Source organism: Alnus glutinosa, chromosome 11 (genome assembly GCF_958979055.1).
Source record: "Alnus glutinosa chromosome 11, dhAlnGlut1.1, whole genome shotgun sequence".
NCBI lineage: Eukaryota > Viridiplantae > Streptophyta > Magnoliopsida > Fagales > Betulaceae > Alnus > Alnus glutinosa.
The window spans coordinates 26,134,171-26,159,641 of record NC_084896.1 but is presented as its reverse complement, the minus strand read 5'-3'; the positions used below and the strand labels follow the sequence as shown (position 1 = coordinate 26,159,641).

The 25,471-nt window shown below is 35.5% G+C and overlaps 3 protein-coding genes and 2 non-coding genes across 7 annotated transcripts; 1 reads left to right on the top strand and 4 right to left on the bottom strand.

The window, feature by feature from the left end:
- Positions 1-45: 45 nt before the first annotated feature.
- TRNAR-UCU (transfer RNA arginine (anticodon UCU)) lies at positions 46-118 on the bottom strand. Its single transcript has one exon. It is a non-coding gene; the product is annotated as a tRNA-Arg (tRNA).
- A 768-nt stretch (positions 119-886) lies between these two features.
- Positions 887-6,683, bottom strand: LOC133882105 (methylcrotonoyl-CoA carboxylase beta chain, mitochondrial). The gene is made up of 10 exons (XM_062321208.1): positions 6,344-6,683; positions 6,140-6,259; positions 4,535-4,969; positions 4,218-4,308; positions 3,552-3,793; positions 3,271-3,435; positions 2,170-2,244; positions 1,832-1,963; positions 1,367-1,423; positions 887-1,259 (listed from the first exon to the last, which is right to left on the bottom strand). The coding sequence occupies exons 1-10, from the start codon at positions 6,533-6,535 to the stop codon at positions 1,056-1,058; spliced, it is 1,713 nt and encodes a 570-aa protein (XP_062177192.1). The 5' UTR covers positions 6,536-6,683; the 3' UTR covers positions 887-1,055.
- Positions 6,684-8,373: 1,690 nt separating this feature from the next.
- Positions 8,374-13,203, top strand: LOC133882878 (protein DJ-1 homolog C). The gene is made up of 8 exons (XM_062322106.1): positions 8,374-8,726; positions 8,957-9,157; positions 9,570-9,719; positions 9,814-9,993; positions 11,073-11,150; positions 11,956-12,156; positions 12,443-12,580; positions 12,659-13,203. The coding sequence occupies exons 1-8, from the start codon at positions 8,490-8,492 to the stop codon at positions 12,869-12,871; spliced, it is 1,398 nt and encodes a 465-aa protein (XP_062178090.1). The 5' UTR covers positions 8,374-8,489; the 3' UTR covers positions 12,872-13,203.
- A 2,600-nt stretch (positions 13,204-15,803) lies between these two features.
- On the bottom strand, positions 15,804-15,876 carry TRNAE-CUC (transfer RNA glutamic acid (anticodon CUC)). Its single transcript has one exon. It is a non-coding gene; the product is annotated as a tRNA-Glu (tRNA).
- Positions 15,877-16,622: 746 nt separating this feature from the next.
- Positions 16,623-21,302, bottom strand: LOC133881686 (bZIP transcription factor 46-like). 3 transcript variants are annotated; one of them, XM_062320685.1, is made up of 5 exons: positions 21,168-21,302; positions 18,812-20,035; positions 17,868-17,939; positions 17,748-17,777; positions 16,623-16,950 (listed from the first exon to the last, which is right to left on the bottom strand). In XM_062320685.1, the coding sequence occupies exons 2-5, from the start codon at positions 19,922-19,924 to the stop codon at positions 16,876-16,878; spliced, it is 1,290 nt and encodes a 429-aa protein (XP_062176669.1). In that variant the 5' UTR covers positions 19,925-20,035; positions 21,168-21,302; the 3' UTR covers positions 16,623-16,875. The 3 variants fall into 3 exon arrangements, with proteins under 3 accessions (XP_062176669.1, XP_062176670.1, XP_062176668.1); XM_062320686.1 differs by lacking the exon at positions 21,168-21,302 and adding an exon at positions 20,818-20,986; XM_062320684.1 differs by lacking the exon at positions 21,168-21,302 and having other exon boundaries at positions 18,812-20,763.
- Positions 21,303-25,471: the final 4,169 nt, after the last annotated feature.

Below are 25,471 nucleotides of genomic sequence, written 5' to 3'. Positions count from 1 at the left end.
AAAAAGACAAGGGAATGCCGAATGGGATTTAACGAAAGAAAAAAGCACGCCCGGTGGGACTCGAACCCACAATCGCCTGATTAGAAGTCAGACGCCTTATCCATTAGGCCACGGGCGCCATCTGTTAGTTACCTACAAACTAATCATAAAATAATATAAAATGATATTTCTAGTTGTGCACAATAGATTGATTTCATCGAACATTCGCAAGACGGAGAGATTTTGAGTTGAGAATCAGTCTGCCCATCTCTTTAATGAAGTTAGGTCAAAAGAAGATTATTTTTTATTTATTTAGACACTTTTTTCACATCGGCTAAGTAGCTTATTTGAAGTTACGTTTATATCAGTTGCTTAATACATGACAGGTCAACCGGTGCGAGATATGTATGATAAATATGTATGAAGAGTAGCATTTATGAGTAATTATACTTTCCACACTTATTTGACATTGACTGACGTTGCAAGTTTTAAGTAGCTTCGCATGTCATTCACTTTAAAAAAATATATATATATTCACTTAAAACACGTTACACTAGTCGGTATAAAATGAGTGAATAATAACATTAGTATAATGCTATATAATATATACCACGTTTTTATTCCACAAGAGTTAGGACAACCATGTTAGCATTGTGAGAGAATTGTAAAATAAAAATGTAATTAATAGCATTACTCGTTTTCTATGCTTGCACCCACCCTTATACATAATGATTGTTTGAATACAATCAAATTTGATTGAATCTATTGATCACCTCATTTTCAAGGTAATGCAATAGACATGAGAAACCCCTTTAATCCATAAGGATCGTAGATTTGACAGCAGAAGCAAAAGAAAAAGAAAAAAGATGGAGTGGCTGTAAAACAAATGGAATTAACCATTAAGATGAAAGGAAAATTTGCTCCACAAGTTTCGAATTTATTCCCTTCTGTTCTTTTATAGAAAATGCTACAAGATACCAAAGGACCACAGCTGGATTACTGTGCAGCAGGCATTTCGCCACTTTTTATACAGAATGATTTATCATCACATTCCAAATACAGGAAATGATCGCTTTTCACATTCTAAATACACCATATTTGGTATCTTCTGTGGCACGGTTCATAGAAGCAGAGATGCAGAGACCTATGATTTTTCTTGTGTCTGCTGGATCAATTACTCCATCATCCCAGAGCCTTGCTGTGGAGTAATAAGAGTTTCCTTCTTTCTCATAAGCCTCCACGACCTTTGCCTTGAATCTTTCCTCTTCTTCCTTGTCCCACTACATCAGATCATGCAAATCCCACACAAAGACAAATAAGATGACCCTGATATTATGGAGAAATTAAGATAAGCCATGTTTCCTCAAAGACAGAAAGAAGCTTCTACCTGAATCCCTTGCTTTTTCTTGTTACTTTTTTCTATTTGAGCCAGCACACCAGCAGCCTGAATATTCAAAGAAAAATATGTCAATCTACACCTAAAACAATTTAGACTTGTAAATTCAAGACTTTGGGAATTATTTCTACTGCGTATAATTTGGATAATCAGTAAGAGAAAATGATCATGCAAAGCTGGAAACCCGGGGATGACAAAAGAAAGCATATTTCCTTGGAAACAGAGGAAGTTGTTGTTGTAAACCAAACTCAAAATACTTGCTTCACTTAAATAGGGTTGGCTACATGAATGGTTTTACATCAAAGGAAAACATGATATCTAATTTACATTTCAAAAAGAGGAAGGTCTTATGTATTTGTGTGCTTGTTTCAAAGGAAGCGTGATCTCTCAAAGCAAAACATCATATCTCAAATATACGCCAGCAATATGCAAGAATGTATTGAGTGAAAAGGCTACCTGGGCACCACCCATCACAGATATTCTGGCATTTGGCCAAAGGAACATGAAGTCCGGACTATAAGCACGACCACACATTGCATAATTTCCAGCACCGAAGCTCCCACCAACAATTATAGTAACTTTGGGAACCTAGACACAACGATTGGGAAAGGTGCAGGAGTAAATCACTTCTTTCATATCTTTCTTTAGTTCTTCTCTTTATAAATGAAAGAGCCATTTTAACAGATAATTGTAATTATTAAATAACAAGGTGAAAATCAACCCCATAGGCTTTATATCTCAAATGCTACAAAAGAATAAAAATGAAATTAACATTAAATATGAGAGGCCCCAACCTTTGCACAAGAAACTGCCATAACCATTTTCGCTCCAGATTTTGCTATACCATTAGCCTCAGATCTTGAGCCAACCTACCAAATGAATATTAACCATTATAGTTCCAAGCTTTTACCAACTTGGATGGACTTATCTCCATAAATATTGTACCTCAACGTGGCTCAGAATACACATAATAGAGTACACCAAATCCAGTTCATTGATCAAAACTATTTTGTACAGACAAGAGTATTTAATAGAAACAAATAATGGATGACATAAAACATTTGACTGGCATTCCTTAAACAAGCAATGCTAGGTCTTTACTAATCAAGAAACAACCAAATAAACAGCTAGAAACTAATATTAAGTCTAATTGCCACAACAGTTTACAAGGGAAGGAACCCCAATTTCCGACGATTACCAAACTTCTCAAGTGAAATTCTGACTTAGAAGATATGTAAGGTCACTCAACTTATAATCTATAAAATATGCATAGAAGGAGAAAACCTAACCTATCATAACCAACATTTTTTTTTTTTTGATAAGTACCTATCATAACCAATATTTTGACAGTTTACAAATATTAATGCAAAAATATTTTGAATAAAAGAGGAGTGTTGAGCTAAAAAATGTGGTTCAAACTCCTCTCTGTTGTTCAACAGAAGAGACTACCATTACTTGGATTAGAGGTCTCTGATAAGATCTTCCTTTTTTTTTTTGATGAAAAGGTCTCTGGTAAGATCTTACAAACATTGTTTTGAACTGTCTGACTAAGTCCATTTTTATTTCCTTTATCCTGCATTTTTTCTTCCAAATTCAACTTCTAGTACTTTCTAAATTTTTTTGTTTGAACGGCAAGTTATATATGCACCAAGTGAGTTTGAACCCACAATCTCAGCCTCCACGTTGTCCTTTTAATGGATTTCCAAATATGTCCCCATCCCCAATTGGCAAACTTTTTTAGCATCATCCCCTCATTCTAGAATGGACTTGAGTACCAAGCACACGACAGATTTATCACAGAAGTTTAATGGGAGCCTCTTTCTTCAGTCCCTTTTCTTTGAAACTGTAATGATGCAGAGATGTTAGAAAGCTTCATAAACAGTAAGATTACATACCATAAATCCAGTAATGTTCTGAAGGAAGACCAAAGGAATGTTTCGTTGAGTACATAGTTCAATGAAATGAGCCCCTTTTAGAGCAGATTCATTAAATAATATCCCATTGTTTCCAATAATTCCAACTGGCTGTCCAAAAATCCTTGCAAAACCCGTCACAAGCGTCTGCATAGACACAATTGAGATTACAAAATCTATAAATATTAAAAGCAAACACAGACTAGAAAAAAAGAATAAAACAAATAAAATCTTAGAAGTTCAAGTGATTGAAAAGCCCTCACAGTGCCATACAATTTCTTGAATTCGTCAAATTCACTTCCATCAACAATGCGAGCAATAACTGATCGTATGTCAAAGGACTGCTTAAGGTCAGTTGGTGCAATGGAACGAAGTTCCTTTACATCATATAATGGTTCTTTATATTCATGGTTTCCAATCTGCAATCTACTTAACAGCCCTTCCTTCCCAGCCATGTGCAAGTTCTTAACAATGTTCCTCCCAAGGGCAAGTCCATGCAGTTCATCTACAAGAATGCATAAACATATATATGATCACCAACCCGGAAAGAACAAAAGAACAAAAAGGTTGTATCTTCATTCTTAAAGACACACAGCGAGGGGGAAGAGAGAGACAGGGAGTTTCTAATATCTCAAGAAATTTGTAGGGGCGCCTTACGCTTTCAATAAAACTATTCTTACTTATCAAAAAAATAAAAAGAAATGCAGAAGTTCAAACATGAATTTTTTTTTTTTTTTATAAGTAGAAGTTCAAACATGAATTTTAAAGTTCATATTCCGCAAATTGAATCCCACAATGCAAATTTCTCTAAATCGAAATGGCATGACCAGCATAAAGAGTCTTAAATAAGCAGAAAGTACTGAGAAGATCATAACGAATTCAGAAAGTGGTGCTTTTAAGGTATAAAGGCAGAATGGCAAAACCAAAACCTTGAGCAAAATAATCTGAAACTCCTGATGTCTTGCAATGCACAGTAGCACCCCCCAAATCTTCTGCAGACACTTCTTCTCCTGTAGCAGCCTATTGAAACATCTTCTTTAGAATAACATATAGGTTTTTGAGACATATGTAGACAAACTAATTGATACATACATCTAAGCACAACATTCCACAAGCACGCATGTGCAAACGCTTTATAATATTCCATTTAACAAACAGAAGATACAAAAGATACCAAGAAATCATGAAACAGATCCAGGAATTACCCCATGAAGCATTTTGGAACACCAGAAGGCCTGGAACTAACCTTCACAAGAGGTGGCCCCGCTAGAAAAATAGTACCATTTCCTTTGACCATTACACTTTCATCAGCCATTGCAGGTATATAGGCACCCCCAGCTGTGCAGGAACCCAATACCAGGGCAATTTGGGGAATGCCTTCAGCAGACATTATGGCTTGATTATAGAAAATTCTACCAAAATTATCCCTGTCGGGGAAGACATCAGCCTGCTTGGGAAGGAAAGCACCTCCACTATCAACAAGATATATGCACGGTAATTTGCATTTAGCGGCAATCTCTTGTGCCCTAAGATGCTTTTTAACGGTGATGGGATAATAAGTTCCTCCCTTAACAGTTGGGTCATTAGCCACAAACATACAAAGTCGTCCATGCACCGGACCTATTCCAGTCACAATCCCAGCAGATGGCAAGGATTCTTCATATAATTCATGGCCTGCAAGCTTTATCATAAAATACACTGTTAGATGCCAAAGAACCCGCATATTATGTCACAAAATGCTTCAAGTCCAATTAATTGACAAGGGAACATGCGCTTGCGGTTAACATGTGAATTACGATTACATCCCAAACATGAAAAAAAATAAACACTTTCTAATACATTACATCCAATGATTAATGTTTTAAGCTGTAGACAGCTGTGTTTGTAACTCCTTGGTGCTTAGTTTTCATGCTCTTTTTTTTTCCTTCTACCTAGGTGTTTTTCCTTTATACTCTTGTGTATCTAACTAGCACTATCCGCTTTTACTGATATTTTGATTACTTATACAAATTAAAAATAAAATAAAAATAAAAAAATTGTTTCAAGTTGTACTAGTAGTGATCAATGTATCATAGAAAACAACAAATTGTACAACTTCTAGTCCTAACTAACATTGCGGCAAGGGTCTAAACTATTCCTGGACGATATTGAACAATGCAAACACCACCGCTTGAACAATGCAAACACCACCGCTTTCTAGTGCTGTCCACTTAATTTGGAATACAGCCACTCAAGGTAAGCAAACCAAAACAAACCCCCCCCAAAAAAATCTGAATCCAAATGGCCGTGTTTGATCGGACTAGTGGACATCTATGTATCCTCAAAACCCAGTTAACAAGTTCCCAAGGAGTAGCACAATTGGCTGGGGACCACGCCTCATGAAGCGAGGTCACTAGTTCGAATCCACCATCCCCTCTTATCCCCTATTGTGTAGACATGTAAAAAAAAAAAAAACACCCAGTTAACAGCAAAACAACGTTTCAAATTATTTATGTAACTTTCAACAATATCCAATCAAGATTTGAAGACTAACCGCGAAATCTGATAGGAGAGAAGCTGAATAAACGAAATGAAATTTGTTAAATCACCAATTAACCCAAAAGCTTAGGCTGAAGGATGAATTTAATCATTTACTTTATATTCTAACAATTCTCTACATGTGTAGGCTTAAACTTTCATTTAATATGTGAAGTCCAACACTGAAATATTAATTGAAATGGGAGGTGAACGATGGAGACAAGAATCGAACGAGAATACTACGTTAAATCACCACTTAACCCAAACGCTTAAGCTGATAGGAAGGGATGTATTTAATTATCTAATTTATATTCTAACAAAATTAAAGACAAACCTGAGAAAGTTCAAGGAATGAAGAACCAGGGTCAAGAAGGCGATCGATTCTTTCTCTCGGTAGAAGCTTGTTCCTACTCCTATTCCTCTTCACGGCGTCTGCTCCTCCTCCACTCAGAACCTTCCACAAACACAATCGCTCGTTTAGCGAACACACGCGCACACATGTACATAGACACACACGCACGCACGCACGCAATCACACCTTAGTGATGTGGGAATGGAGGTCGGAGATAAGGGCGTCCATGGCCTGGGAGTTGCGAGCGAAGGACTCGGAGCTCCGGTCGATGCCGTCGGGAAGGACTCCAAGGCAGAAGTGCCGCCTCTGAATTGAGTGTGCAGTCCATGGATGCGATGAAGCTGAAGCAGCTGCTCTCCTCGCCAAAGCCCTAAGCATTTCGATAATCTCTCTCTCTCTCTCTCTCGCTCTCGCTCTGTGCGTGTGTCTGAGAGGCCAAGGTCAGTGACTCATTGGCTCTGTTTATCGTCCCGGGAAGCGCTCTCTGTGTAAGCGCTTATCTGTCATGCCTATCCGTTTCAGGTAGCGGATATCTGTCATGCCTATCCGTTTCAGGTAGCGGATATCTTTACATGCTTTGTTTTTGGAATTTACCTTTTTAGACGTAATTTTTATTTTGGATACTTTGATTTGAGTCATTTCATTTTAAAATAATAATAATTATTAAAAATAAAAAGAAGAAGAAGAAGAAGGAAGAGGTAGTGAGACTTGCGAAAATGGTGTGCAACTCATTGTAATGGTAGTTAGGGAGGACAACGATCCTCTCCATTTCAAATGGAGAAACGGAGAGGATTCCTTTTATTTATGTTTTGTTTGTTTCGGCATAAAATGATTTCTTAAAATGATTTCTGAAAAATAATTTAGGCATTTTTCGGTGTTGGTGGGGGCGAAAATAATGGTCAACCGAAAAATGATTTTCGGTTGACCAAAAATGCTTAATAAATTTTGAAAAATAATTTACGTTTTTTAAAAGCGTAAATCATTTTTCGTAGATGGTAGATGCAGTCGACTCTTTTTTAAACAACGCAATCGACCTTTACATTCAAGCAGTTGAATATTGTCGGATTTCGACAAGCCAGATTCCGACTCCAGTCGGTGCCGGAATCCGGTAAAATCCGGCAGACATCGCCGGATTCCGGAGATATCGTGCCAGATTCCGGCCAGACTGGCCAGAGCGGCTGGGATCCTCCCAGAACGGCGGGATCCCGACCGGTTTCCGGTCAATTGGCCGAGATTCGGCAGTTTTCTGCCGGAATCCGGCAAAAATGGCCAGATTCCGGCAACTTTGCCGGAATTTGTATCTGCCAAATATTAAAAAAATATTTTTATATTATTTTATATTAATGTTTTTTATTATTTTGTGAATAAAATTTATTTATTTTAATTAATATGATTAAATTAAAATATAAAAAATATTTGTAATTTTCCGTACGTGCCAAATACCGAAAAATGATTTCGACAGAAATTTTTTTTTTCTTCTGAAAAATGACTTCCCTGAAACTATTTTACAACGGAAACCATTTTATACCAAAATAAACGGAGCATAAGTATAACAGTGAAGATGTAGTTGTCTTTTCACATTTTCATAAAATGTAAAAAGACAATTATGTCCTCACTTTTACACTAAATGAATAAATGGAAATAATCCAAATTCAGTTAAGGATGGCCGAACCATTTATTTGGCTAAAAAGGACAATGTAGACACTCTCAAAAGTCGACTTGTTAAACCAGTTCAATTACCAAAAGGAGTGGTTCAGTCACCCACTCACCCCTAATGCTTGATTTAGAGGTGACCGAACTACTCATTGTAGCTAGAGGTAATTCAGCCATATGTCCACGAGGTGGTGTGGCCACTCCCGACCACAATGGCTTACAAGTTACTTCTTTTTCTCTCTCTCTCTCGTGCGTTGTTGTGATTTGGGCCGTTTATTTTAAATGAATATATTAGAGATATTGCACTAGATTTAAATTCTAAATGTATTATTTCAGTCTATTTTTCTTTAAATAAATAACAAAAAATAATATAAAAATGCTATTATACCATTTTTATTAAAAAACAAAAACAAAATAAAACAGACAAGGGCGACAAGTTTATGACGTCTAAAAGATTTAGAAATAATAGTTGAAATTTGAGGAAATTGATCAAATATCGTATGAATTATTGAATTCTATCGATAAAAATATTTTGTAATTGGAAAAGAGGTTTTAAAGGTGATTCCATCCCAGTGTGTGTGAATCATTTCCGACAATCGAGTGATACTTTTAAACCTTGAAAGACACACTAAAACCCGGATAAGGCTGTTGAGTCTAATTCTGCGGGTCGAGAGCATCAATGGAGTCTCTCTCGTCTATGCTCTCGCCAACTCCTCTCAACTCCTCTTCTCGTAAGCGCTCTCCAATGGCTGCCTCTGCAACTGCTGTTTCTTCCTTATCCTTCGCATCCATGCCCTCTCAACAGCAACGAACCACCACTCCGAAACGCGCTTCAAAACCCACTAAAACCCTCTCTTCAACAACAACAACTACTGCTACTACTACTAACACAACCGCCTCTGTCCCTCCCAAGAAGGTCTTTTCTACAACACCCATTTCTCCATTTCGTTAAAAAGTTCAAGAAAACCCAGAGCCCACTTGTTTATCCATTTCGGTTGCTGAGAATTTTGATAAAAGAAATTGACAGTTTTTCAAATTTGTTACATTACATGGGTTTATTACTTTATAATTGTGTTTTTGTGAGAAGCTTTCCTGTTTTAGAAAGACTAAATATTTGTTATTTGTGTGGTTTTTTTGTGCGGGCAGGTGTTGGTTCCCATTGGATTTGGTACGGAGGAAATGGAAGCTGTTATTATAATTGATGTTCTGCGCCGAGCTGGTGCGGACGTGACCGTGGCCTCGGTGGAGCCGCAGCTTGAGGTTGAAGCTTCTAGTGGCACCAAACTGGTTGCTGACACCTCCATCTCGACCTGTTCAGATCAAGTTTTCGATCTCGTGGCGTTGCCGGTTAGCTTTCTGAACCACATAATATTGTTTGTTTACATTCATGCATAACCTTAAAATTACAGATTCTGTTATTATAGTTAGAAGCCAAAAGTAGTATTGCTATGACAATTGACAAAGATTAGGTAGTTGGTAATAGGGGCACTGTGTAAAAGTAAATAGTGTAACAGACTAGGAAATTGTTGAAATAAAATGCTCAAAATGAAAGGAAAAATAAAAAAAATGGTGTGAGATTTAGCTGGGGTTTTGGCGTCATAATGACATAGTTGCACTTGCATACACTCTTATTTGGGTGCTTACTGACCGATTAATCAATTTACATTGGAATTCGGTTGTAGACTAATAAGTCGTGCAAATTGGTTTAGGTTTGACAATTAGTTTATTTGGTGGTTAATGTAATCTGCATTGTTGTTAGGGAGGAATGCCTGGCTCCGTGCGTTTAAGAGACTGTGAAGTTCTGAAGAAAATAATGAAAAAACAGGCCGAGGAAAAGAGGCTATATGGGGCTATTTGTGCTGCTCCAGCAGTCACGCTTCTGCCTTGGGGTCTCCTGAGAAGAAAGCAGGTGGCTTACTTGGTTTGATTTTGATTAAAATTTAATGAATCTATGCATATCAATATATTTTGTCGGCTAATTGTGTCGTAGTTTTTCATGGAAGACAACTTGTCACCCTGCATTCATGGACAAGCTTTCAAACTTCTGGGCTGTTAAGTCAACTATTCAAGTTTCTGGAGAGCTTACAACAAGCCGTGGTCCCGGAACCACTTTTGAGTTTGCTCTTTCCTTGGTAGAGCAGCTGTTCGGAGAGTCAGTTGCCAACGAGGTTGGACAATTATTGGTAAGGCCAACTACTCTAGTTGGGTTAATATGGTTTGCAGCATGGACTTTATTCTTTGATAGTTATTTTCACATTTGTTGTGGAAGCAAAGACTTCCAGGATATCAGTTGGAGCCTTTTCTACTTTTATGGTATGCAAATAAAGCATGTGGATCTTCATGGCTGTTGGTGAATTGTTTCTCTCTGACATAATCTATGGAAGCTTTGAGGTTAAATAACAAGGTTGACTCATAAAAATGGAAAATGGAAAATGGAAAGTAGAGAGAATAGTTTATGGGACGTTTTAGTAGGATTTCAATACATTATTCAACCTTCCCAGATCTCGTCTGATCTAATTATATATTTAAAATTGTATACCAATAGCTAATTACTTGTGCCCCTTGTTCCCTAACTGAGGTTCAAAATGCTCATGTTTTTCAAATTTTGTAGATTCTCCAGTATGGATCAGCTGCATAGTTACTAACAAACCACCACCCAACCACCACCCAACCCCCACCCCCCCCCCCCCCCCCCCCCCCAAAAAAAAAAAAATGCAGCATAGAAGAATTCTACAAGATTGACTCTGATGCTAAGATTGTCTGTAGTGTGATAAAAGAACGAAGAAAATGGAAAACATACAGTAAAGAAAGCAGAATGAGAAAGGGGAGGGCAAATGGTACTTTAGTTACCCCTTACTAACAGTAGTAAGGGAAGGGTGATATTCTGCAGAAATCAAACAATCTCAAAAACCTCTTAACATAAACACCTAGGAGGTGGATGGGCTTATTACCATTGATAGTAAGGAGAGGGAGATGTTCAATACAATATATATTTCTGAAATTGGTATTATGTATGAATGACTTAACGTTAAGTGTACAAAAGATGAATAGAAAGCAAAGTGGTTAATGTGCTTTGTCCCTGTGCATCTGGCATCCTGAAAAAATATGTAATTTTTTTTTTTCTGTGGTTTAATAATGAATTTATCTTTCCACTCGCATCATAGTTCCCCTTACATTTTATTAGTATTATTTTTTCCTTCTTTTGTCATATGTTCTTTGCCTATTTAGCTTGAGCTAACGCTCTTTGGTTCTTTTGTATTAGTTGATGTCTGCTGCTGATGATAACCCTAGAAAGGAAGAGTTCAACAAAGTTGAATGGTCTGTTGACCACACCCCTCGTGTAAGTTGCTTGTCTTACCACTTAATCGGATAAGTCTTGTGCATACGGACTTGGTTGATGACTACTCTTTATTTGGCACCCCTGTTCCATTTCCTACTATCACATTGATCCCAAGAGATTATATGAAGGTTACGTTCTTTCTGTTTTCTGATAAACATTTTGCATGCTTTTTTTACAAATGAGCAAGAGAAGATAATTAAAAATTTCAGCCTTTTGTTCTTCTTTATCATCTCCTTGGCATTTTTTACCTCCAAAAGATCATTTCTTGGCATAAATTATTGCTAGAAATAATTAGAAAGCCTTTTATGGGTGAGCAATGTCATTTGATAATTGTGGTTGATAGGTTCTTAGTAGTCTGACCTCTCAACTATTACCAGCACTAGTGCCTCCTTTATAGAATTGTTAGCTATAAATCTGCAGTTAAGTAGGAAAATTTTCAACGAAGAATTATCCATCATTGTACTATAGTTTTTCTTTAGAAACTTGAATAGGATATAGGAACTGCTTTCTTCATTTATCAGGCCGCTGAACCAGGCAGGCAGGCATTTAAGGTTGAGACTGATTGTCATGTCTTATTGTTTTATCGCATTCTTTGTTCTCTTGCTTTCTCTTCCAGCTTTAAATTTCGCATGGCTTATCTTCACAGACAAGTCTTGTCTATACTCAACATGTACTAAAAGCACTTCTCTATATCCTTGGTAATCCAACGTCTGTGGTTGTGGCCTTCTTTCATAGTGTGTGCGCGAGCTCGCGCATGCAGGGTTTAAATCTGAAGACAGTTTCTCATCATTCGTTGGTTATACAGGTCCTCATTCCAGTTGCAAACGGCTCGGAATTGATTGAAGTAGTAACTATTGCAGATATTCTTCGGCGAGCGAAAGTGGATGTTGTGGTTGCTTCAGTTGAAAAATCTGTGCAGATTTTGGCATCTCAAGGCACAAAAATTGTAGCTGATACGTTAATTGGTGATGCTGCTGAGTCAATATATGATCTAATCATTCTTCCAGTGAGATAAACCAACTTCTCTTTTGGATAATACAAGTAGCATTCTTGCACCTTTTGTTATAGTGTTATTAGGATGCAGGGATTTTCTAAAAGATCTCGAGTTCCCACTTTAGCATTGATATTGGTCTTGGTGTCTTGGTCAAACAAATATATCTTTGCGTGGCCCAAAAGCATTTTTTTCCCTTTCAGAAGTTACTCTTTCTGCATTATATACTGTTAAATATTATTTTTCCTTTTCCAAATTTCCACGCTTCATCCTTATAAGAGTTTTGCATTGCAAATTTCAGGGAGGAATTGCCGGGGATGAGCGGCTACACAAATCTAAGATTCTCAAGAAGCTGCTCAAAGAACAAGATTCAGGTGGAAGAATCTATGGAGCAGTATGCTCTTCACCGGCAGTCTTGCATAGACAGGGTTTACTGAAGGTAGTTAAAAACCAGTTGATATCATCCTGCTTGTAACTTTCATATATTAAAGCTTTGTCATTCGTCTGCGAAACACAGGATAAGAGAGCCACCGCTCATCCGTCTGTCATAAACAAGCTTGCCAAGGAAGCAACGAATGGTGCCAAAGTAGTTATTGATGGTAAACTAATTACAAGCAGGGGACTTGCCACTGTAACAGATTTTGCGTTGGCTATTGTGGGCAAGCTTTTTGGTCATGGAAGAGCAAGAAGTGTTGCAGAAGGCCTTGTTTTTGAGTATCCCAGGAGTTAGAAGATCCAAGTCCTTTCCTTGTGGATTGAAGATAATTTTTACAGCTGTGCTGGGCCATGTGCTTGGCTGATGGCCCTATTGCTTTATCCTTTACCAGAAGGCTTGGTCACGAATCACCATTGCTTGCCTGCGAGTCCCTAAGCAATTCATGCCACTGATGATTTACTCAAATGTCTTGATTGTAAACCACAATTTATATAGTCACACATCTGCATATGTTGCAAAATTCGTCCGCGAACTCAGATTGTTCGTTCAATGTCAAAAAGAATGTGTTGACATCAAAGCCTTGATATGCAAAGGAGTCAATTAATGTTAATAAGCCTTGTTGGAAATCTTTGTGTTCTCTCCCGAAAACCAAAATCCCCTCTGCAACCCTCGCACTTCCCTCCTCTGTGGCACGTGTGGGTTGCCCGTGCCGACGCCATTTTTGGTCTCAAGCGGCCGATACTCAACTCCTCTACCTATTCGGCTTCGTGTTGATATTCCTTCAGTTCTTGAAGGGATAACCTTCATAGCATGTGCAGAATTTTTTTGGCCTCACCACCTCAGTCTGCAGCTGGACTAGAACCAATAAATTGTTGAATGCCTACAACTAACGTTGCTGGTAGCTTTCTCACTTGCCATCTCTTGGATTCCCTTAGGAGCGGTGAAAAAGACCTGCTTGTATTGTTGTTAAGAATAGTTTTTATCTGTCTGTATTGTTTTTGGATTTTGTATTTTTCTTTGTTGTATCATTTTTTATTTTTGGTTTAAAAAAGTATTTTGAAATAAAAGTAAAAATTTGTTTTTAAATAGCGGTTTGAGTTATTTATTTGTCGCGGCAAAATAATTTTAGAATCCCAGAAAATCAAAAACTAATAAAATAAAAATAACCCGATCTCGCAAAATACTAAAATTTAAATGGTTCAGCTTAACAAACTTAGAGCATTTATCTTAACAGTTCTACCCAATGTGTAAAAAACTAAAAGAGCTTCCCTATATATTATTTTAATACAAAATGTTTTTCCTTCCTCTCTCATCTCTCATCTTTTTGTCTTTTCTCGGGGATTGTGTTGAAATTTTGTGAAAAATGTGAGGGTAGGTACAATAAATGATATAAAGAAAATAAATGAACTATTATGGAATGAGAAATGATCCCTACACTCATTTCTCACAACAGCCCCACAACAAGCTGACGTGGCTGGTAATATTTTATTATTTTTTATTTTCTTTTCTTTTCTTTTTGTAAAAAAATTATAAAATATTACCAGTCACGTCAGCTTGTTGTGGCCTGTGGAGCTGTTGTGAGAAATGAATGTAGGGATCATTTCTCTAGAAAAATACCAATAACGGTGGACCCACCCCATGTGAGTAATGGGTGTGTAACAAGTGTGTAATTGATATTTTTCTATTATTTTTTTATAAAATGTATATAGATACGGAAGTAAAAGTAATTTTATTTTTTAAATTTAAAAAAAAAAAAAAAAAAAAAAAAAACCTGTTGGGAATGCTGTGACATCCACGCGCAAAGACGGCGGGGAAAAATTTGAGAGTACAAAAAGCAGGCAGGACTTTAATACACTCGAATCCATTTTATGAGCTTTGAATACGTCCGGCAAAGATTGCAGGATCTGTCCTCCACACCCACAAAAGAGCCGAACGATGCTCTTTAAAACGAACGTGGAAGTCAGTTCCGTAAAAGACTCTGCAATCCATATGGATATGGCCCATTGGAGGGACGACTGGGGAGTAATAAGTCTTTGTCGGCTAGTGCAATCCAGTATGAACACGTGTACGAAACGGCACTTCCAAGTTCCAGATAGGAGGAGAAGAAGAAGAAGAAAAACAAAAACAATATGAACACGTCTGTGGTGGGCCCACCCACTTCAATTCATGCCACGCGTCATATTGTACACTCTTAAAGTTACAATAAAAATTAAGAGAAATTTTATAAAAAATATTTAAAAATTCTCAATTTAAATTATTCAACTTCTAATTTTTTTGCACGGCAGAGTCACCGTCAGACCTTTTTGCTTTAATTTCTTTATTTTGTTGTTTAACTTAAAAGTTAAATCCTAATAGCACTAACAGCAGATTCTCAACTATTTTTCCTATAAAAAAATACCTCACAATAAATTTTTTTATTTTTCTCTATATTAATTAAATATTATTTTTTTATTCTTATTTTTTTATTTTTTTTCTCTTTCCTACTTTTTTTCTCTTCCCTATATTAATTAATTATACTTCTTTTATATTAAAATAATACATAGGGAATGAATAGTAAACATGCATACATAGGGAATTACTATTCATTTTCAACCCCCTCATCTGAATATAAGGCATCTGGTGTGGGAGGTTTTTTGATATTTTTCATGAAATTTTTTCAAAATATAGGGAAGGGAACCAATATAGGGTAACTGCTACTAGTACTCTAACGGATGGGAGACATTACAAAAAAATTACAAGTTTAATGGTTTAAATTGAAAGTTTTTAAACTTTGGGTATTAATTCAAATAGAGTGAAAATTCGTAAGGTTTTGTGAAATTTTTCTTTTGTTAAATTTTATTCCAGAATCAAGTGAGTGTCCACTTAAAAATGCTTAAGTGTGAAATTGTGTAACATTTCTCTTATCTGGATGACAGACAGCAAAAATCAAACAAAAGAAATGTCGGCAGCTGAGTGTCGTGTAGGCCAAAATGAAGTTTCTAATATGTAATTGAAGACGTCAAGGATTTAGATGATGCGATGCCAATTTCATGCAATAAGGCCTCCCTTACTGGCTGTGGGGCTTGTCAAAAAGCCTCTCCTTGCAGCACCATTATTGTTCCACCCAAGGTTGCTTTTGTCCCAAGGCAAAGTGGGGGAAAAATAAAAGAAAAGTATTTTGTCGTTTTGAAACTTTTCTGGTCTACCAAACACCACTTAGATAACGGAAAATGGTTGTAAAAACAGATTCCGTTGCCGGGACTTGAACCCGGGTCTCTCGGGTGAGAGCCGAGTATCCTAACCAACTAGACTACAATGGATTCTTGATACATTGTACTTTATTCTTTTTTTATATTAATTTCTTGATAATTTAGCGCCAGAATTGCATATAAACTCTGGGAGGGGAGTATATGAAAATAATTAAAGGAAAATTGCTTACACCCGAAGGATCCTCCCTGCTGGACAAGGTCAACGATCTGCCCATGGTCGGCATTTATAATATTTGAAATGGATAATATTTATTTCATGGTTGGAATTTAAAGTTTGTGCATCAATTTACATAATAATACCACATTATTTAAATTTTTTAAAATACATGCGAATATTGACATTATGCTCCACCTATTCGAGTAGGTGTCCGGAGAGCTTAGACTCTACCTATTCGAGCTACTCAAACAAGTAGGATCCGAGCGAACTGAAAAATTGAATAAATTACCATATGATGAGCATACAACTCTGATAACTTAAACTAAACACAAACATGAATTCTGATTAAGGATTTGGCTTAAGTGCAGATTTTTCAAAGGCCTAGATTTAATTTCTCTCTTTTTCATGAAAAAATTAAAAATTAAATTTAATCGGTTGAAAAATCTATAGGAGATGAGATATCTTTTAGTTTCTTTTTTTCCTTGTTTACAGTACAAATCCACTTATAAAATATATCTCAAACTGAAGCATGAGGCCTGCTTAAGAATCTTTTAAGTGCCCCATGAGTTGCAAACAGAGAAAGTGAGAGTAATGGAGGTCCACCCCACCCCCCCCCCCCCCCCCCCCCCAAAAAAAAAAAAAAAAAAGAGTAGCAAATAGATACCACACAATTACACAAACACAAAAGTTTTGATCCTTGACAGGATAAAACTAATCTTAGTGTATAATTTACAACTCAAACACTATCTGCTCCTATACATACAGCTACCTGCTCTTTGTAGAATAAGACCAGAATCAGATCATGGATGCACATTCCAACCTTATACCACACCATCACCTACATCTGTGTCCTCAAGCACTACTAATTATATCCACAGTCAGATTAATCCTCTCTACCAAGGGCCTGTCAGCGTCCTTCTCAAGCATTGTCTTTTACTTCCCCATTGCCGATGCATTTTCTCTAAAATCTGCCAAAACAAACAGATAAGAGTTGTTCAGCCTCCAAATTAACTAATAAGTGTTCAGTGCTTGTTCATAATTCACAATGAGAACCCTTTTTTTTGTGGGGGTGAATTTCAACAAGAGTCTGTTAAAGGAACAAAATGAAATATTGCTTCACTTGTTTAGTTAATCAAGAAATGATCTTGTTTCATTTACAAGACTCATTTTTAATTGAGTATTTCCCTAATTGCTTTTGATAAAGTCGGTGTAGATATTTCATGCATAAAGGTGGCGGATGTGGTGGTCCCTATCAAGTAATAAGTAGCAAACCTTTTAGAAGTGAAGTACTTACATTGCCACCAAGGAACAAGCTAACTGTCAGGAAAAACTAGAGCCAAAAAAGAAGCAAACTAAGAATTATTTTTTTGATAAGCCTTCTGCATTGTCAAAAAAGTTAATCTACCAAGTTTCCTTCTTTTTTTCAGTATATCAACTCTTTAACGAGCTATTTTCAGTCTACAATGACAAAAACTAAAATTTCTTAACCTTTAAGTTCCCACAGATGCAGGCTGAAGAAGAAGATAGTCAAATCTAAGAAATATCCTTTTAATGTAGCCTGCCCATCTTTTAAAATATATCATAAATGAAATAGGATGATTTGTCCAATGAAACTTTAAAGGGAATGGATTATTTTTGCTTTTTCTAAAATAATGATTTTTTTTTTTTGATAAGTAAAATAATGATATTTTTTAATTTTTTTTTCTTATAAAAAAAAAAACAAAAAAACAAAAAAAAAACAACAACACAAAATTTTTTCATCCACCTGGTTTTTCTCCATTTCCATAACTTCTTCCTGCAGCAACCAAAAAAAGGTTAAAGAGACTCTTCACCACCAAAATTACCAAATAAATGACACAGATTTTGACTTTAATTAAAACCATACCTGTTTTCTCTGTAATTCTTGGTTCATTTCTTTAAGTTTTGCAACTTCTGCTTCCAGTTCCAAGGTATAGGCCTGCCAGAAACCCAAAAGAGAAAACCAACATTAATTATCAATTATTCCTCTAATAAACTAAATCGAAATAGAATAAACAAGCAGAGTTACAGTAAGTTAAAAAGCTGTTCCTGGGACCTGATTCGGCAAAACATCTTACATTCAACAAATGCTCGAAATCACTATGACTTTGTTTTTTCCTATTTCATTTTCATCAGTTCATATACAAATCTTTCTTAAGGGAAATAAATTGCTAATGAACCAATTTAAGCACCAGGTGTTTCATAAACAGAAACAGGTAGATACAAACTATAGTTTCATTGCTGTTCTTAAATACACCCGCATATATTATCAATTATATTATTGAAGCCACCATAGATAAGAGATTATAAATTAAAATAAACTTGACTTCATATCAGTCATCTTGTTGCAAACTGCAGCAGCTCTGCACTTACATGCTATCTGTATGTCTGTATGCAATGACCACATGCTAGTAGGGGGTTTAAACCAAAAAAAAAAAATACAAAGAAATAACCTGAAGAAGGTCAGGAGGGGACAACCTTAAGTATGTGCTGGTTCTGGTTATTCCAACTCAAATCTAGCAGCTGAGAGGATTTCCTTTAGTCTTAGAAGTTTAAGCTGGTGAGTAGGCTCATCCAAATTTTATTTCACAAAAGGGGGAAAATTGTGAGAATATAGGGAAACATCATGACAGTATGCACTTGAATGGTCGAAGTTGAATCTACCATGCGGATGTTAATGCACAAATTACCATTAACAAACATTGAGTTACACCTCTAACTAAAAACCCAAAACATGATAACAGAAGCAAAGCAACATACTAGAGACGGTATTAACTGCTACATATCGGAAAAGACAATATGCTTAATTACCTGCTTACGAGCACGTGATCTTGCCGCTGACTCTCTATTCTTTATCATTCTCCTTTGCCTTCTCTCTACTACTTTCTCCAAAGCCCCACCGCACTTCCTTCCCCGGCTAAATACATATGGAACTGGTGACAAAGATGATGTATCTACATTACTCCTTGCAATCACATCAGATGATATCTGACTTGCAGGAGATCCAGCCACATTTGTTACACTCCCAGGACCAATACCAACCATGCCAATTCCTCCTCCCTGTAACCCACCACCCTGAACCAAAGCGATATTCGTAGAAGGCTCTGCAACTCCAACCATTACACCCCTCCTTTGCGGGCTAGCAAGCTGAGCATTGTTTGCTAGATGCATGGGACAGGTAAAAGCCACATTTGCAGGCTTGGGGAAGAGCAGCTGTTGCTGTTGCCGATGAATTTGTTGCTGAGAAGATCTAACTCCACCTACATTCGGTGCTAAACTAGAAGGCTGAGTAGGAACTGAATTATTGTTCTCCATTATTCGATTAACCAAGACCCCATTACTTTGAACTGGTTGTTGAAACCCAAAAGCTAAACCGGTGTTATTATTTGGTTGTGATAGTTCACCATAGAATACAGTATTATTTGGCCTTCCAGCCAATTGAGTATCTTCTCTCACCACTCCTGCTCTCACCAAAAACTCTTCCAAAGTCATCTCTCCCAAAGTTTGTTGCCTCTGCTGCACATTTGATCCCCTAGCCCCGGTCCCATCTTGAGCACCACCATGACTTTCCTTGAACAAGTCTCTCCAAACTTCATCAACAGTTTTCTGACTAAGTGTCCGTGGCAATGTCAAAGATCCTTGCCTCTGCAAATTTCCACCGGGAACATTACCTTCTCCCCCACCAGCTGAAGATGTCAGGGCTTGAATCTCCTCAGCAGTCCATATATTTTTCAATAGTTCATCCATGTTCATGGATCCAAAATCCTTTCCAAGTCCACCCAAGGTGTTCTGGAACTCATCAAAGGTCAAGGAGTATACAGAAGACTGCCGAGCCAGCGTCGAATTTCCCTGTGGCTTCCTATTACTGCCGCCATCCCCAGGTGGTGCATCACTGAAGTTCTTAAAGTTCATGTAGGACCCCATATTTTGAAAACTTGAAGCGGTGGCAACAGATTGGCTTAAGAAAACCGTCTTATATATAGCATCCACTCGGAGCAGATCAAGTATAATTTTCAGTTTGCTTTGTGTTGGTTTCTTCAGATTCAGATCCGGGGTTCACCAAATCAAGAAAATGATGGGTCAGTGAAGCAGAAAATTCACACTCAGATCTATTTATAGACTAACTGAGTTAAACAAAATTGGAAAACCCATAAGCATCGAACTGCATACATAATAATCCTACTATTGATTTCGCCCAAAAACTCCACGAGCAAACAAACTAAAATACTAAATTACAGCTTGAAATCATTGGAACCATGAGGAGCAAAAATTTCACATGAAAATCAGAATATTTAAAAGTTTTAAATACAAGTACAACAACCCCAAGTTTCAAGACTTAAGATAAACCAGTAAATATCCCATGTTAGAAAACAAGCTCAATTCTAGCATCACGTGATTGAAACCTGCAAAAACCAAACTTTCGACTAAGATTCCAATGCAAGAATCTGAAGTAGTACAAAGTAGAAGTACAAGAAGCAAACAAACAGTCCTATACACCCATGACCCATCAATCCAACAGGTGCAGATCAGTTGAAAAAACCATAGCACTTTTGTTCTGTATATTCTCCAGCTTCATTCAGATCCAAGATTCACTAACATATTACATATATGTTCACAAAATTACAAACAGCTTTTAGATTTCAACTACTAAGACTATTAATCTCATAACAAAAAATCCAAACATCCATAGAATTGATCAAAACCAAGACTTGTAATTATCATCCCAACGCTAACCCAATTGTTTCCATATCATAATCAACATGATAAACCTCAAAAACCATATCTTACAAAAAAAAAAAAAAAAAAAAAAGCACTACCCCATTTCTCTGCTACTTATCTTCAGTACCAATTACAGTACAACAAAAAATGAATTTTTTTCTCCTGAACTTTGTATACGAAACAATGAAACATCCAAGCTCCTATTTAGAGTGGAGCAGAGCATCCAATCATCAATACTATCAAATTCTTCATTACTCGCCAAAAAAAAAAAAAAACCACTAGAAGGAAAATAACCAAAAAAATAGCCTTGAAATATTATTAGAAAAGACAAAAATGAAAATAAAAACTGAATAAAACTCAAATAACTACTAAAAAATACACAGATAACGTGGCGTGGCAGAGAGAGAGAGGGGAATAAAGAGAGAAAGAGAAAGGCATTTGTTTTTACCTTTTTTTTCTTCTTTTTTTTTTTTTTTGAGAGAGAGAGAGAGAGCGCCTCAGCAGCTTTGCGTTTGTGCGTGGTAGCGACAAGCGTCTTGTGCCGCCTCGACACGAGTCGTTATTTAAGGACGCTTTGGAGGCCGAGAATTGAGGGGTTTGGATTTTCTTTGTTTTTTGAAGCTCTTATAATATTGGAGAGCCATCCAAATCGCGCAACGTGGACCAATAGTGGAGGGTTTGAAACATTGATGTGATAGGTTGGCCACTGGTATGGAGACGGGTGGGGAGATCTGGACCGTTTGGTGGAGCTTTCCGACAAGTGATTGATGGCGATCGTTGGTTTTTTTTTGGTCAGGATTCAGGAACAGTGCCTGGGTTTTGGAGTTTATGTGGGGTTCTATCTCGTGCGGCTGAGTGTAGGGATGCCATGGAAATAAGCCGTCCGTGGATCAATTTCAACCATTCCTTTCAAAGTAAAATCGTTTAGATCTTTTTAATTTTTATATTAATATTCATCACTTAAAATGTGATAAGGCAATAATATTGATGTCAATGATGTGGTATATGTTGGGTTTGTGAAAGTGATAAATATTTATATAATAAAATTTTAAATATTATATAAATATTTATATTTATTTAATAATAAATACTATGCTTTGACTTTCTCCTAAACCCTATGCTTTGACTTTTAATTGAGTGGCCACATTGTCACTCGATATAGTTGCCCATTGTAAGCAATTGCACATCATGAATAAAAGTATGCTTTGACTTTTAATTAATTATTAATGCTAAAAATTACTAGTAATGTTAATTACTAAGGATTTTTTTTATTCTCTTTTTATTTTATTAAAATTGATGTGACTTTTAAAATCATCATTGAATTTGTTATTAATCATTGTTGAATTTTAATTTTATGGTGCTTTTAAAAGACACGTCAATTTTATGAGGATTAAAATATGGTCTTTAGCATTACTCAAAAATTAAACTTACATTAATTTTTTTTTTCACCAGTCTATTTTGTTGACGTGTCAATAACAACCCGTCCTTGTTATAATAATAATAAAAAAAAAATTAAAAATTGATTGATATGTCTATTTGTTCTGTAATGAGTGCACTAAGAATTTGGAGTAGGGTTAGCAGAGTTGCTGTCAAAATGTAGTATACCTATCTTGATTAGGATTAGATTGTAGAGCACTCTATTGGTATCCAAGTTGAGACTCCATTCAAATAAAAACAATGAAAAATTGGAAATGAGTCAAATAAATGATGCGACTTAATAACTTTTTAGTCCATTGATCAAGAAAATTGCAACTTTAATAGCAAAACAAAAGATTGGCAGATAAACTCTACCGGAGAGCTTGTTCAGGTCCCCCGCCCTTCTATGTGTATCTTGTTTCTGTTTAGTTAATGAAATTTAATCTTAGCCATTAATTTGTTATTTTCTTTGTGCGCTAGCTTTAACACTTGTTAGTTAAGCAAATTCTATGTCGTGTAGTTGTACTTTTTGAGTATATACGGTTAAAGTATTGATTAAATTAAATTTATCATTTATTTTAAAAATTTAAGCTTATAAGAAAATGTAAATTTTGAATTATTTAATCAATACTTCAACGCATACTTTAAGCTTTGGACGTATATCACAAACAGTATTATTTGAGCATGTATATGAAAATCTAAACAATCGGGTTAGGATCAAAAGTGAACATACAAAAATTACAAATTACAAATGTTAAACTATAAAAGAAGATATTAATAAGTAGTTCGATGGCAATCTATTTAGGGTGGGTTTTGTGATTGCGATTTCGTAGACAAAAAGTGCGATTTTAATCCAAATTGCAGAAAATAAATCATTTGAAATTTGCGTTTTTAAAAAAACTGAGATTTGAAAACGCATAATTTTAAAGACTAATCTGTGATTCTAAAGGCCAAACTGTGATTTTGCCAAACGTTTAATTGTGTTTAAAAAAAATCATATTTTCAAATCGCAAACCCAAACGAATCTTCATCTAAAGTAAACATGATTATGCCATTTTCTTAAGGAAAGTATGATTCGCAATATATAGGGGTTAGAGTATAGAGCTGGTAGATACTATGAAAAGAGTAATAGAAACAACATTTTTATCCCACAACTATCTTACAATACCGATGTGACAGATCCAACAAATTCTTAGATTCATCTTTTTTTTTAAAAAAAAAAAAAAAAAACTAATAGTTGGTCAGGACTGTCTCATAATCATTGTAAGATAATTATAAGATAAAATGTGGTAATAACATTACTCAAGATAAATGGAATCTCTAACAGAAATATTAGATGTGCCAATGTTTGTATAGATTTTGATCACAACCGTTAAATTATTAATTATCTCAAAAGTTTAAGTTGATAAAAAATAATAAATTTAATTATTTAATTAATATTTTAACACTCTCCTCCAACAAGAGGAGTTTAATAAGTGAAACATTTAATTTAAATTTAAGGTAAAATGTAGAATAATTATTCGAATTTATAACTTATGCTTCGGATAACATGTTAAAATCAATTATTCTAAAAGCTAAAAAAAAAAAAAAAATTGCAAATGAATCTTCAAAATATGTAAAATGCTTTACTTTACCACGATATATATATATATAATGGATCTTGCACCAATCCCACTCTCCCACCCATTATTTTATTTTTATTTTTTTAAGGAAAATAATAATAAAAAAAGGGTTCGTGTTAGTGAGTAACATGGGCCACAACCACCCCCAACGGCTCTTATCCAAATCAGAGCTACATCTGTAAAATACACAGAGAAATCGGCAATCTTGAGGATAAGCAGACGTATCGTGCTGGCACGGAGTAGTGGGGTTCCATGCACCACGTGGCGTCCACACATAAGAGAAATAATGGTGGGTCCGCACTCAGGACTAGCATTTCTACGCAACTAACTCTGGTGGCGTTGAGGAGTACGTTCTCCTCAGCCAAATTTTTTTTTTTATTATTTCTGTTCACTAAGCAATTTTGAGGCACAAATACATTTTAGATGAGAAAAGGAAAACAATAAAAATAAAAAACAGAAAAACAATTACAAGGAGATACTCTCCACTTCAAAAAAAAAAAAAAAAAAAAAAACTAAAGTGAGAATACTTCAAAAAAATAAAATTAGAGAGAGTAAAAGTCATGTTGTTAAGTTATGATCGCGTTAATTAGCGTTTTTATGAATCTTGAGCGTTTATCAATTGTGAAGCTTAGCCAAGTGCAAAGATTCTCTTTATTTCATTTGAAACTGATAAGATTTATTTTACGGTTAGAATTTAAAGCTAGGCGTACATAATGTCAATGTTAGCACGTCTTTTACAAATTTAAATATTGTAACATCATATATATTGTTAAATGCATCAATTTTAAATATTCAACATGAAATGAATATTATCAATTTAATTTGAAATTGAGAAGATCTTACTCCAACAAGTTAAGAATATATGAAATTAAGGAGGATATCTTCCAATTTGTTGTTAGGTGACTGTGCTAAACAGCACGAACAACGGCCAATAAATCGCCTTCCCAAATAATGTTATTTATCTTAGAGAATTTACATCCGATTCATTAAACTTAAGCCAATTTGTCAAATAAAAAACTTAAAAAATATATATATTTTAGTTGCATATCTTTCAAATACACCATACGTTATGCTTTCTATTCTTTCACGAATAATGCTATAAATTAGCCTATAATACATTTTTATCCTACAATATTAATGTGACAGCTCCAATCAACTCTTGCATCAATCATTCTTAAAAAAAAATAAAAAATAAAGGGTTGATTGAGTACAACATTGTGAGATAATTACAAGATTTTTTTAAAAAAAAGGTTTATAGTTGAACAAAAATTAACAACAAACCAATATAATAAAGTAAAACGTGTTCGTAAAGCATGTGAGAAGCACTAGTAAGGTCCGCTTGTTTTAGCGGTTTCAAATAGCGCACTTTGAAAAATAACAACTTTAAATCCCAGTTAATGAAAATGTAATTTTTAAAATTACAATTAAGTGTTTGTTAAAATAGCATTTTGATTTTAAAAATCGCATGTCGTTAAAAGGTCACCCCTTTATCTACTATATGATTTTTTTTATTTTTTATTTTTTAAACGCATTCTCAAATGAATTAAACACTTTATGTGATAACCCTTTTTTTTAAAAAAAAAAAGAAAAAAAAAAAAGAGGTATATTTGGCCAGCAAAACTGCATAGACAGCATAGTGAAGTCCTGACCAAATTAGCAATTATGCTGAGTGGGTTGCCAACCTGAACCCACTGCAACGATGACAGAGGACTTT

Excerpts from the sequence above, each read along its gene's own strand:
- LOC133882105 (XM_062321208.1), bottom strand. The coding sequence starts at position 6,535 with ATGCTTAGGGCTTTGGCGAGGAGAGCAGCTGCTTCAGCTTCATCGCAT. Across the intron at positions 2,245-3,270 it reads AGAACATTACTGGATTTATG|GTTGGCTCAAGATCTGAGGC; the intron begins GTATGTAATCTT and ends TTCATTTGGTAG. Across the intron at positions 1,260-1,366 it reads AGAAAAAGCAAGGGATTCAG|TGGGACAAGGAAGAAGAGGA; the intron begins GTAGAAGCTTCT and ends GATCTGATGTAG.
- LOC133882878 (XM_062322106.1), top strand. The coding sequence starts at position 8,490 with ATGGAGTCTCTCTCGTCTATGCTCTCGCCAACTCCTCTCAACTCCTCT. Across the intron at positions 8,727-8,956 it reads CCTCTGTCCCTCCCAAGAAG|GTGTTGGTTCCCATTGGATT; the intron begins GTCTTTTCTACA and ends TTGTGCGGGCAG. Across the intron at positions 12,157-12,442 it reads ATGATCTAATCATTCTTCCA|GGAGGAATTGCCGGGGATGA; the intron begins GTGAGATAAACC and ends TGCAAATTTCAG.
- LOC133881686 (XM_062320685.1), bottom strand. The coding sequence starts at position 19,924 with ATGGGGTCCTACATGAACTTTAAGAACTTCAGTGATGCACCACCTGGG. Across the intron at positions 17,778-17,867 it reads AAGAATTACAGAGAAAACAG|GAAGAAGTTATGGAAATGGA; the intron begins GTATGGTTTTAA and ends TGGTTGCTGCAG. Across the intron at positions 16,951-17,747 it reads TGGAAATGGAGAAAAACCAG|ATTTTAGAGAAAATGCATCG; the intron begins GTGGATGAAAAA and ends TTGTTTTGGCAG.